The sequence below is a fragment of the Electrona antarctica genome (genome assembly GCF_951216825.1).
Source record: "Electrona antarctica genome assembly, chromosome: 15".
NCBI lineage: Eukaryota > Metazoa > Chordata > Actinopteri > Myctophiformes > Myctophidae > Electrona > Electrona antarctica.
In genome coordinates, this window is record NC_136796.1 from 8,684,521 (window position 1) to 8,697,773 (window position 13,253).

The window sequence follows — 13,253 nt, forward strand, 5'->3', positions numbered from 1 at the left end:
ACTTTATCGTTAATGTGACAGATCCACAGCCAATCACAAGACACTTTATTATTAATGTGACACATCCACCACAGCCAATCACAAGACACTTTATTACTCATGATGTAATAAATGATGTCGTTGAAAACTTACTCTCTACAGAGAGAACCGCAGAGCGAGGCATGATGGGAGGAGAGAGACACAATGACAGTTAGAGTTCTGACACGCACACACTCTGACACGTCGACGCACACCATCAACATCACACACACACATGCTTGCTCGTAGTTTGAGCGGGTGCGTGCAGCAGACGCACGTGCACACACACACACACACACACACACACACACACACACACACACACACACACACACACACACACACACACACACACACACACACACACACACACACACACACACACACACACACACACACACACACACACACACACACACCCCTTATCAAATTCACAAGGGCTGCACAATTATGGCTAAAATTGTAGTCCAAAACACGATTATTAGCCACATTTATCCGGGCGTCCTTATTTTGGGCGTGTCATTATAGGCGAACATTTTCAGAATCGTTCAAAAAATCTTTTGAAAGACCTGAGGACTCACAACATGTTGCATCATTCACAACGCCTTGTGAGCTTATAGATCGCCATATGACGGAGCTGACCAAATAAGGTGTGCAATTGCCAAACATTAAATAACCATTTTCCATTATCTTCAATTAACTCATTTACTGCCGACACTCTATTCTGAGGGACATTTCAGTCAAATGTCCCTCATCGCAGGCCGTAGAAAAGGTGTACCCTATTGGCCTGAATATAAGACTACGTTTTTTTTCCAATGGAAATATCCTAAAAAACTGGTCGTATTAGAATCGGGGACTAGACTATTTGACATTCAATGTTATTTTTCCAAAAATGAGTCTTGAAAAATACGGGTCGTCTTATAATCAGAGTCGTCTTATATTCGGGACAATACGGGTATTTTATTTTGAAAACCCCGAAATCCACAACTAAAGAACCGGAAGTAAACATCGGCCATAACTATTCTGCCGATCGTTACTTTCACTTTCATCAGAAACGTTAATATTCTAATAGTTTTTTTTTTCTTTTTGAGCTCGCCTCTGCCAACGTTCAGTTCAATCACCTCAATCTGAGCCTCAATCCCGAGAAAAATGCAGATAAAGATCGTGTCTTATAATGGAAGGGAAACATTTCACTGATGGACCACAGCAGAAGCGAGTGTTGCCTAGCGACCGGATATCAGCAAGACTATAGAGCGTTTCAGTCCCGCCCCCTTTCAGAACGACGAGGGACCCAGAAGAGAATTTCCCATAAATTTTCCCCATAGACATTTCCAAAAGTATTTATTTAAAGACCTGTAAGCCTCAAACAAAGCCAACAAATCATGACAACAAACACAATTTTTTGGGCCGAACAAATAATCAGAAAGATTGTGTTTATTGTCATGATTTGTCACGATCCGAGTTGGCTTTGTCCGAGGCTTACAGATCTTTAAATAAAGACTTTTTGAAACGTTTACGGGAAAAATGCATGGCAAATTATTTTCCGTGCTGCTCGTCGTCATGAAAGGGGACGGGACTGCGACGCTCTATTCTGAATCAATAAATAACTCAAAAATACATCAAAGACCTCATGGGCAGGGAGAACCATTGGGAAATAGGACGTCAACGGCAATACATTAGTTAATTGTGCAGCCCTAAAATCCAGTCTCCAAATCTGTAAAAGTGCACCTTTGTGCACACAATGCTAGGAAGAATAAAATAAAAACATTCTGAGAGAGATAAGCATGCCAGTCGGTCGGTCGTCCCAAATTCAGTACAATCAAGGGGAAGAAATAAACAAATCTGCAGAACCTGACGAGTGGCATTGCAGTATGTGCACACAGCAGTGGAAAATAGTCCAACAAAACCAAAAATGATGGAGGATGATTAAGGAGCTGAGAGAGGAGTGTAGGGCGAGAGGAGAGAAGATGAGAGAGAAGAAGAGTGTAAGAGGAGAGAAGATAGACAATTAACCGTCCCTGACTTCTATCTCTTTGGCTCTGTCCTTAGTGTCTGCAGTGAGATTACATATTTGTGCCATATCATCTCAAAAGTCCTCTCTGATGACAAAGACATATTATATAGACAGCGTAGGAACAAGCTGTATGCTCAAGGAAACATGCTGTGTCGAAAATGTAGCATGTGCTCAGTACCGGTGAAGATTTCACTTTTTAAATCTTTCTGTACACCTCTGTATACCGCCCACCTGTGGTGTCGCTACAAACAAGCCAGTATCGGACAACTGACAGTGGCTTATGATGACTGTATGAGGTTGCTACTGAGAGCTCCAAGAAGCTCCATTGCAAGCCAGATGTTTGTCAGTGTTGGGGTCCCCACATGCTCTGCTGTGCTACGCAATCTTATGTATAGATTTATGTGTAGGGCATCCGAGTCAGTAATTGACGTCATAACTAAACTAACCCTATACGTATTTCTGTCAGGTTCTCCTCTAGACTGTGGAACCATTGCCGCACTTGTCTGTATGTTCTAAACTGAACCTGGAACTATTTTTATTGTATATTTCTTTTTCTATTCTTTGTATATATGATGTTGTGTTTTTGAGGGGCGCTAGCCCCTCCTATATACAGGTTTAATGTTTGTCTTTAGTTCAATGTTTGTTTTGTAAACGCCATTGACAATGAAGGGGAAATTTACGTCATAATGTGCCTCATTACGTCATATTGTCTCTTTATTGTTAATGTCGTTTAATGTTTGTGTTTGCACCCTTTGTTTTAAATCACCATTACATCACCTAATCAACATGAGTTAGACTTTAATGTATTAGCGCCCCTCACTTCACACGGGTGTGATATTTAATTGTGATATGGATTCCCCTGAGTCTGAAATAAAGACTGAATTGAATTGAAGATGAGAGAAGAGGAGAGAGAGTTAAGAGTAGAGTAGAGGAGAGAAGAGGATGGGAGAGGAGAGGTGTACCTTGAAGGAGGCTGAGCTTATACCGGAATCTGCCGTTCCGTACGCTCTGCCGCAGTCTCGCTGAAAGTCACCAAATCGTCACCGTCAAACGTTTATGTGTGTGTGTGTGTGTGCGTCGTGGGGGGAAAACACTCAAGGTCAAATTAAAAGAAAAAAACGCCGGAAAAAAGGGTGACGAAGTTGTCGGGTTTGAGGGGGAGGTTGAGAGAGGGGGGGGGGGGGGGGGGGGGGGGGGCAGCCGGTTAGTCAGGAGGAAGAAGGAGGTTCTTGGCAGCCAAAGAGACTTATGGGTGATTTATACTTGACTTCGCAACCAAGTACTGTATAGCTGAGGCTTCAATAGAACTCTTTTGTGTGTGTGTGTGTGTGTGTGTGTGTGTCATGGACCCCAGAAGAGGCGTGGTGTGGGAAGGAGGTGGAAGGGGGGGGCAGGGGTTGCAGTGAGTGAGCAACGAGGCCACTGATTGGCCGACGAGGGACAGTGACAGAGTCGCCCCATTGGGCGGCGGAGGGAGTGAGAGGTCACACGCAACAAAGCAAAAAAAGAAGAATATTGACTTTGTTTGTAAAATACTCAGGCACTGCATGCCGTTAAAACGCCAGGCGGCTGTCGTCGCACGCTCTGCATGCTGTGTGTGTCTGTGTGTGTGTGTGTGTCTGTGTGTGTGTGTGTGTGTGTGAAAGTATGATGGTTGTGAGTGACTGCCCTTGTTATTTTGTGTGTGTGTTTGTGTGTGAATGGCTGTGTGTGTGTGTGTGTGTGTGTGTGTGTGTGTGTGTGGGGAATCCATGGAGTATTTCCAGTTTTTTTTCGGCAGAATCCGGTACATTGTACGGTGGAGGGATAAACAAAGGAACAGAGGTCAAACTCAAAGTGGAGGTGAATAATGGATGGTTTGTGAATGAGCGCGCGCGTGTGTGCGTGCGAGCGTGTGTGTGTTGGCGTGCACTTGCGCTGCATGCAGAGACCATACCTTACTGTGAGGGTCGGCAAACATCCGTGTGAAGATTTCACACAGTCTCTTCAGCTCCACCCGACTGCAGAGAAAACAACAACAAAACTACGTCATGGAGGATGCACCGCACCGGACTGGACTCTCTCCGCCCGTGAAGGTGGACTGGGGTGGCAATAGGCTCTATGCACACACAGCAGCCATTTCGGAAAGAACTTGGACCCCTTCCCTACTTCCTACACAGGTCTTACCAGTTGTACTCCGTTTCATTTATTGTAGCACAGTGGTTCTCAAAAAAAAATATATTTTTTAATGATTTGTTTTAGGCTTTTCTGCCTTTATTGATAGATACAAGTGAAGATTGAGACATGCAGCAAAGGTCGTCATGAACGGGACTCGAACACGCGACTCGCTGTCGTCTGTCTCATCATATGTGGCATGCGCATGGACCACTAGGCCAGTGGGTGCCCGTTCTCAAACGTGTTTAATTTCAAGGACTCCCATAACTCTGAGTGTACAAATGGACCCTTACAGGTTCATTTGGTTCCATAAATTCCATTTGTACACTCTCAAGAGTTACACACCCGTTTGGGGCCATTTGGAACTCACACAAGGACACTTGGTTGAGACCCACTGGTGTAGCAGAGTGTTTCCAGTGAGCCAACATGCACAATAGCAGCACCCTGACTCTGTTTGACAACAATGGAACAGAGCCTTCATTAGTATCATCAGTAACATGTCACCGGTGAAGGAAGTAGGGAGGGGGCCCCGGCCGGTAGTAGGAACAGTTATTCTGTGTGCATAGATAGAGCCTATTGCCAGCGTAGGTAGATGATCAGAGATCTCCAACCACTGATACCTCCATGGAAATCTAAATTCAATGTACTGTATATGGGCCGCTAGAATGGTGTAGACTGATTGTATGATTTGAGTGGCTGATCACCCCATGGCGATGATTTGATTGGCTGAGCACGGGATGTGATGTATGATGATGTATGATGATAAGAGCGCCCCTCAGTTCACACGAGTGATTTTTGCTATATTCAGCAAATCGGTATTTCTGTCTTACACAAACATTAAATTCCCATTGAAAATGAATGGAGAATTTACGTCGTATGTGGCCGATCAAATAGGCTATTTTTGTCCTACACAAAGATTAAATTCCCATTGGACACGGGTGTGTTTTTTTAAAATCTCAGAATCATTACGTCACCATATTGATCGATGGTGACGGTGGAGACCTCTGATCTGAGACTAGTGTGGGAATGCTGCTTTGTGATTGGCTGACCTGAGTGTGTGAGACTAGGGTGGGAATGCTGCTCTGTGATTGGCTGACCTGAGTGTGCGCTGGTTCTTGAGCAGTGCCTGAAGACCCAGGAGCCCCTCCTTCCTCTCAGACCAGTTGGCACTGGCACAGCGGTTCAACACCTGGATGGACGCACACACACACACACACACACACACACACACACACACACACACACACACACACACACACACACACACACACACACACACACACACACACACACACACACACACACACACACACACACACACACACACACACACACACACACACACACACACACACACACACACACACACAAGGTTTGTGCGTGGACATTGGTTTAAGCCCCCTTTTTTCACATAAATTATTTTCTGCCATTATTACCTGTTTTGACATGTCGAAGCTGTCGGGCAGAAACCTCTAATCTCCGTATTCTAACTTAAATGAACGCCCTGCTTGATCATACTAGATTGGATGGTGTGGGTGGTGGTGTATGTGTAGATTTGATGTTGGTGTATATGTGTAGATTTGATGTTGGTGTATATGTGTAGATTGGGTGGTGGTGTATATGTGTAGATTTGATGTTGGTGTATATGTGTAGATTTGATGTTGGTGTATATGTGTAGATTTGATGTTGGTGTATATGTGTAGATTGGGTGGTGGTGTATATGTGTAGATTGGGTGGTGGTGTATATGTGTAGATTGGGTGGAGGTGTATATGTGTAGATTGGGTGGTGGTGTATATGTGTAGATTGGGTGGAGGTGTATATGTGTAGATTGGGTGGAGGTGTATATGTGTAGATTTGATGTTGGTGTATATGTGTAGATTTGATGTTGGTGTATATGTGTAGATTGGATGTTGGTGTATATGTGTAGATTTGATGTTGGTGTATATGTGTAGATTGGGTGGAGGTGTATATGTGTAGATTTGATGTTGGTGTATATGTGTAGATTTGATGTTGGTGTATATGTGTAGATTGGATGTTGGTGTATATGTGTAGATTGGGTGGTGGTGTATATGTGTAGATTGGATGTTGGTGTATATGTGTAGATTGGATGTTGGTGTATATGTGTAGATTGGATGTTGGTGTATATGTGTAGATTGGATGTTGGTGTATATGTGTAGATTGGGTGGTGGTGTATATGTGTAGATTGGGTGGTGGTGTATATGTGTAGATTGGGTGGTGGTGTATATGTGTAGATTGGGTGGAGGTGTATATGTGTAGATTGGATGTTGGTGTATATGTGTAGATTGGATGTTGGTGTATATGTGTAGATTGGATGTTGGTGTATATGTGTAGATTGGATGTTGGTGTATATGTGTAGATTGGATGTTGGTGTATATGTGTAGATTGGATGTTGGTGTATATGTGTAGATTGGGTGGTGGTGTATATGTGTAGATTGGGTGGTGGTGTATATGTGTAGATTGGATGTTGGTGTATATGTGTAGATTGGATGTTGGTGTATATGTGTAGATTGGATGTTGGTGTATATGTGTAGATTGGGTGGTGGTGTATATGTGTAGATTGGGTGGTGGTGTATGTGTAGATTTGATGTTGGTGTATATGTGTAGATTTGATGTTGGTGTATATGTGTAGATTTGATGTTGGTGTATATGTGTAGATTGGGTGGTGGTGTATATGTGTAGATTGGGTGGTGGTGTATATGTGTAGATTGGGTGGAGGTGTATATGTGTAGATTGGGTGGTGGTGTATATGTGTAGATTGGGTGGAGGTGTATATGTGTAGATTGGGTGGAGGTGTATATGTGTAGATTTGATGTTGGTGTATATGTGTAGATTTGATGTTGGTGTATATGTGTAGATTGGATGTTGGTGTATATGTGTAGATTTGATGTTGGTGTATATGTGTAGATTGGGTGGAGGTGTATATGTGTAGATTTGATGTTGGTGTATATGTGTAGATTTGATGTTGGTGTATATGTGTAGATTGGATGTTGGTGTATATGTGTAGATTGGGTGGTGGTGTATATGTGTAGATTGGATGTTGGTGTATATGTGTAGATTGGATGTTGGTGTATATGTGTAGATTGGATGTTGGTGTATATGTGTAGATTGGATGTTGGTGTATATGTGTAGATTGGGTGGTGGTGTATATGTGTAGATTGGGTGGTGGTGTATATGTGTAGATTGGGTGGTGGTGTATATGTGTAGATTGGGTGGAGGTGTATATGTGTAGATTGGATGTTGGTGTATATGTGTAGATTGGATGTTGGTGTATATGTGTAGATTGGATGTTGGTGTATATGTGTAGATTGGATGTTGGTGTATATGTGTAGATTGGATGTTGGTGTATATGTGTAGATTGGATGTTGGTGTATATGTGTAGATTGGGTGGTGGTGTATATGTGTAGATTGGGTGGTGGTGTATATGTGTAGATTGGATGTTGGTGTATATGTGTAGATTGGGTGGTGGTGTATATGTGTAGATTGGGTGGTGGTGTATATGTGTAGATTGGATGTTGGTGTATATGTGTAGATTGGGTGGTGGTGTATATGTGTAGATTGGGTGGTGGTGTATATGTGTAGATTGGATGTTGGTGTATATGTGTAGATTTGATGTTGGTGTATATGTGTAGATTGAGTGGAGGTGTATATGTGTAGATTGGGTGGTGGTGTATATGTGTAGATTGGATGTTGGTGTACATGTGTAGATTGGGTGGTGGTGTATATGTGTAGATTGGATGTTGGTGTATATGTGTAGATTTGATGTTGGTGTATATGTGTAGATTGGATGTTGGTGTATATGTGTAGATTTGATGTTGGTGTATATGTGTAGATTGGATGTTGGTGTATATGTGTAGATTGGATGTTGGTGTATATGTGTAGATTTGATGTTGGTGTATATGTGTAGATTGGATGTTGGTGTATATGTGTAGATTTGATGTTGGTGTATATGTGTAGATTGGATGTTGGTGTATATGTGTAGATTTGATGTTGGTGTATATGTGTAGATTGGATGTTGGTGTATATGTGTAGATTGGATGTTGGTGTATATGTGTAGATTGGGTGGTGGTGTATATGTGTAGATTGGATGTTGGTGTATATGTGTAGATTTGATGTTGGTGTATATGTGTAGATTGGATGTTGGTGTATATGTGTAGATTGGATGTTGGTGTATATGTGTAGATTGGATGTTGGTGTATATGTGTAGATTGGATGTTGGTGTATATGTGTAGATTTGATGTTGGTGTATATGTGTAGATTGGATGTTGGTGTATATGTGTAGATTTGATGTTGGTGTATATGTGTAGATTGGATGTTGGTGTATATGTGTAGATTGGATGTTGGTGTATATGTGTAGATTGGGTGGTGGTGTATATGTGTAGATTGGATGTTGGTGTATATGTGTAGATTTGATGTTGGTGTATATGTGTAGATTGGATGTTGGTGTATATGTGTAGATTGGATGTTGGTGTATATGTGTAGATTGGGTGGTGGTGTATATGTGTAGATTGGGTGGTGGTGTATATGTGTAGATTGGGTGGTGGTGTATATGTGTAGATTGGATGTTGGTGTATATGTGTAGATTGGATGTTGGTGTATATGTGTAGATTGGATGTTGGTGTATATGTGTAGATTGGATGTTGGTGTATATGTGTAGATTGGGTGGTGGTGTATATGTGTAGATTGGATGTTGGTGTATATGTGTAGATTGGATGTTGGTGTATATGTGTAGATTGGATGTTGGTGTATATGTGTAGATTGGATGTTGGTGTATATGTGTAGATTGGGTGGAGGTGTATATGTGTAGATTGGGTGGTGGTGTATATGTGTAGATTGGGTGGAGGTGTATATGTGTAGATTGGGTGGAAGTGTATATGTGTAGATTGGGTGGAGGTGTATATGTGTAGATTGGGTGGTGGTGTATATGTGTAGATTGGGTGGTGGTGTATATGTGTAGATTGGGTGGAGGTGTATATGTGTAGATTGGGTGGTGGTGTATATGTGTAGATTGGGTGGTGGTGTATATGTGTAGATTGGATGTTGGTGTATATGTGTAGATTGGGTGTTGGTGTACATGTGTAGATTGGGTGGAGGTGTATATGTGTAGATTGGGTGGTGCCACTGACCTCGGCCACGCCCTCGGTCTGTCTCATGTAGGTGAGGGATGTGGGTGGTGTATAATATATTATCAGATTGTCACTGACCTCGGCTACGTCCTCGGTCTGTCTCATGTAGGTGGGGATGGCGCCTCCGTTCCTGGAGCTGTAGGAGCGCTCCGAGCAGGCGCTGGACGCGTCGCTGTTGGCGTCGTCGTCCGAGTACATGCCGTAGTTCTCGTAGCGCCGTCTCGCCGGTTTCTTCTGCGAGGGAGGGAGGAGGGCAGTAGTGGGGCATATAACAAGACAGATTATAGTAACTACTCGAAACATAGTTTTTCAGGTGGCAGCTCGTCAATGCGGAGGTCGGTTGGTCTTGGGAGTGGGTTATCCTAGGGATGGTATGAACTATGAGTACAACTACACTGTCGCGTCAAGAAACGCCTAGTCCAGTGGTCTCTTCCGGTGCATGGAACTTCAACTTGTAGTTTCGGCAAAAAAACTGAAACGCTTTGCCGACGCTACAAGTTGAAGCCGCGTGCGAGCGTCATTTTCATCCACCAGCTGTTTAAAAACCAGGAGGAGACGCCTGCTCTAGGCGCTTTCTTGCCGCTTCTTCGCATGTATATGTGCCCGCGCTCTATTGAAACCACAAGCCTCCTCCTATACATATGGAACGTAGAGCAGGAGCAGGAGCACCTTGTTCCTCACAGTTCCAACACCCCTTCTGAAAGGTGACGTGAACGAACTCCCTCCCCGCCCCGGCTTCCCTCCTGCAAACAACGGCCAATTGTGTTTGTTGAAAGTGCCCAGTTGAATCCTCTGCCGGATGCAAGGCAGAGGATTCAAACCCCTGGTCTCTGAGTGACTAAACTAACTGTATACCATCCGTTTCAGAACACACTCCTCATGTTTTGTTGTGAGGTGAACAATGTCTATGTGTTTCAAGGAGAACACGTCCCAGTATGTATTGTAGAGTACATATCTAAATAAAATATAAATCACATTCCAATAAGAATTCAAGTTAATTCAAGGACCTCCGCCACCTGTACAAACAGAACGACAGATGTTTACCGGAGCAGTGGCTCTCAATGTTTTTTCCATTTCAAAGACCATCAGTCCTTACAGACCCCTAAGGGACCCCCAGTCCTTACAGACCCCTAAAGCGTTGTTCATAGTCTGCTTTTTACGGTGGTGAGGTGACCACCGAACTACAACATGGCGTCACTGAGCCGCGGTGAAGAGCAAACCACCGCTCTCCCCAGCCCTTCTCTCTGTTTTTACTCACCACCGCTCCACGTTGTTACAGCTCCGGTGGTCACCTCACCACCGGAGCGGTGGTCACCTCACCACCGGAGCGGTGGTCACCTCACCACCGGAGCGGTGGTCACCTCACCACCGAAAATCCAGACTATGAATGAGCCTTAAGGGTGCATTTGGCTCCTAAACATCAAACATTGAGAACCACTGTGCTAGTCTATAACGACAGCATCATTGCATTGGGAGTGCAGATTAAGAACCAGCGTTACTAGTCTAAAAGGACGGACGGCATCATTGCATGCACGAAAAACAACAACTACACACACACAGGTTAGGAGTGGAAGCTGACCTTGGTCCGCAGTTCTCCCAACAGCTGACAGCGTTTTAAACAAGAAGTGAGAACCGTGGGTTAGACAGCGGAAAAAACACATACATACGGTAAGGATACATGCATACATACATAGTAGTAGTAGGGTACATCACAGAAATACATGTGTCTAATTTGCATGTGTTCTGTGTGTGCGTGCGCGTGTGTGTGTGCGCGCGCGTGTGTGTGTACCAGGGCATCTGCGAGGGCCTCCTCCACGTCTGAACCCGTGTTGAGGACCCGCATGGCGCTCACCGACGAGGACAGACGACTGGACTGGCTCATACCGATTAACCCCGAACCTGTGGAGAGGACAGGACAGTGAGTGAGAGACAGAGAGAGACAGAGAGACAGAGACAGAGAGAGTTAAGTGTCACAGGAGAGACATTACAGACTTTTGCTGTGATATCTATCGTCTGTCAAAACTGTTACTTTTCAGGATTCATAATTCAAAAGCATCAAAAGTAACAGAAGAAAGTGCCATTGTTGCACTTTTTCTACAAGTCAAGTTGTGAATGCAAGACTTTTACTTCTAACAGAGTACTTATACTTTAGTAAAACATCAGAGTACTTCTTGCAACACTGGTTACATGACAGGGAAGGTAAGCATGGTTCATGGATTAAAATCAACAAGTATAAATAAAGTAAGCATGGTTCGAGGATCAAAATAAATGAGTATAAAAATAAGTAAGTACAGTTGGGTGCCACCGATATTGTCCCTTATCATTTGACCCATTTAGGCCTGACCTCAAAATTTAAAAAAAATCCTTCTAAATCCTCCAGTTTTCTGAAATAAATATTTTCACGATTTTTCAAAAATAGCAGACCTACAAGCTCGTAGCGCGCCACTCGGTGGCGCGCTATGAGCTTGTAGATCTGCTATTTTTCAATAGCTAAATTATAACAATGTTTAAAACACCAAAAGGGGTTCCCGCCCAAAATGGGTTAACTGTCCTTTTGCGCAGATCACGCAAACCTCAGCAAAAAGAAAAGGACAATATCGATGGCCTCCAACTGTAAGTATGGTTCATGGTTGACAAAACACAGCAGGGTGGTGGTGTTGAGAGTCTCAACACTGGGGGACCGGGGGAGGAGCCAAATAATAAGGAAACAATCGATGAGAGAAAAAACTAAACAAAAAAAAAATCAATAAAACAAAGCAACCCTTAGGAAAAAACTATTCAGGTATGGGACGGTTGGCCTGGCAACTGAACAGAGCAGAAACATGCGATTCCACGTGAAGCTTCGGACTGACAGAAACACGCCGTCCAGGAGCGGAATGGAATAATAAAAATAACAAACAGGAGCCAGCGGAGGTTTTAAACAAAAGTAAAAAAGAGAGGAAGTGGACGGATACAAAAAAAAATGCCGTTAACCTAGAAAATAAAATAGGAATGAAAAGAAAATGTAAAGTTGATGGCATTAAACGGATCGGGGTGGTTGGGTGACGGACGGACGGACGCGTATTAGAGGTACTCAGCCTTCACCTGCAGCCCCGAAAACATCAGGACTCCCATGGAGAGCTCCCGTGGAGCGAGAGTAGCTCCTCGTTGCTGCAACCCAGAACCACGCACAGTTCGAGTCAGAGAGAGACACACAGTTCGAGTCAGAGAGAGACACACAGTTCGAGTCAGAGACACACACACACACACACACGCACACACGCACACACACGCACACACGCAAGGCGCTCGCTGTTAGAACAGATTGAGTGTGAGTCCGTGAGAGTGGAGAGGAAACGACCTCAACCATGCAGTAAAAACACTAAACGCCACCATGCAGGTGTTTGTGTGAATGTTCATGCATGTGTTTGTGCCTGTGCGTCTAGAATGCCACAACACATCTCCATGTTGAAATACTGCATGTGAAAAACTGTCAAATATCTTGGAAGTTAAGAAGATTCTCAGACGAAAAGGACGGAAATAAAACGCTGCAGAGACGAGTCTTCTCCATCTTCCCATGTGTTTCTTTCTCCTTCCTTAAGGTAGCTCTGCACTGCACCAACGTTGGTGGCGTTAAGTGTTGGAAAGCATCGGTTGCCGAAAATCTACAGTTGAATGGGCAGTGGGTACACTGTCACGTCAGGTCGCAAGTTGTAGGGAAGCGTTGGAAAGCAGCAGGCTTGTTGTTGAAAAAGACATGGAGCCATAGGCAATTTTTAGCACCATAGTAGCCGTCTGTCTGTGTCGGCTCTCAGGGTGCATTCAGCAACCTATTCTTTCCTGACTTCATTCGACTGCAAGTCTGTAGTAAGTAGCCCGTTTGGTGGAGAGCTACCTTTACAGAGCGGTCAAGGGGATGGGCTGCCTGCCATCTGTGCTCTGG

General features: G+C 43.8%; 1 protein-coding gene across 17 annotated transcripts in view; it reads right to left on the bottom strand.

The window, feature by feature from the left end:
• The window catches only part of clasp2 (cytoplasmic linker associated protein 2), a 145,329-nt gene that overhangs the window by 33,225 nt on the left and 98,851 nt on the right, over positions 1-13,253 (bottom strand). For 10 of the 17 annotated variants that reach the window (XM_079523486.1, XM_079523482.1, XM_079523481.1 and 7 more), the window contains 5 exons: positions 11,121-11,230; positions 10,911-10,934; positions 9,410-9,562; positions 5,284-5,375; positions 3,969-4,032 (listed from right to left, as the gene is read on the bottom strand). In XM_079523486.1, coding sequence (XP_079379612.1) covers positions 3,969-4,032; positions 5,284-5,375; positions 9,410-9,562; positions 10,911-10,934; positions 11,121-11,230 — 443 coding nt within the window. Of the gene's footprint in view, positions 1-2,994; positions 3,055-3,968; positions 4,033-5,283; positions 5,376-9,409; positions 9,566-10,910; positions 10,935-11,120; positions 11,231-13,253 lie in introns of all 17 variants that reach the window. The other 7 variants (XM_079523476.1, XM_079523483.1, XM_079523479.1 and 4 more) reach the window with 3 other exon arrangements.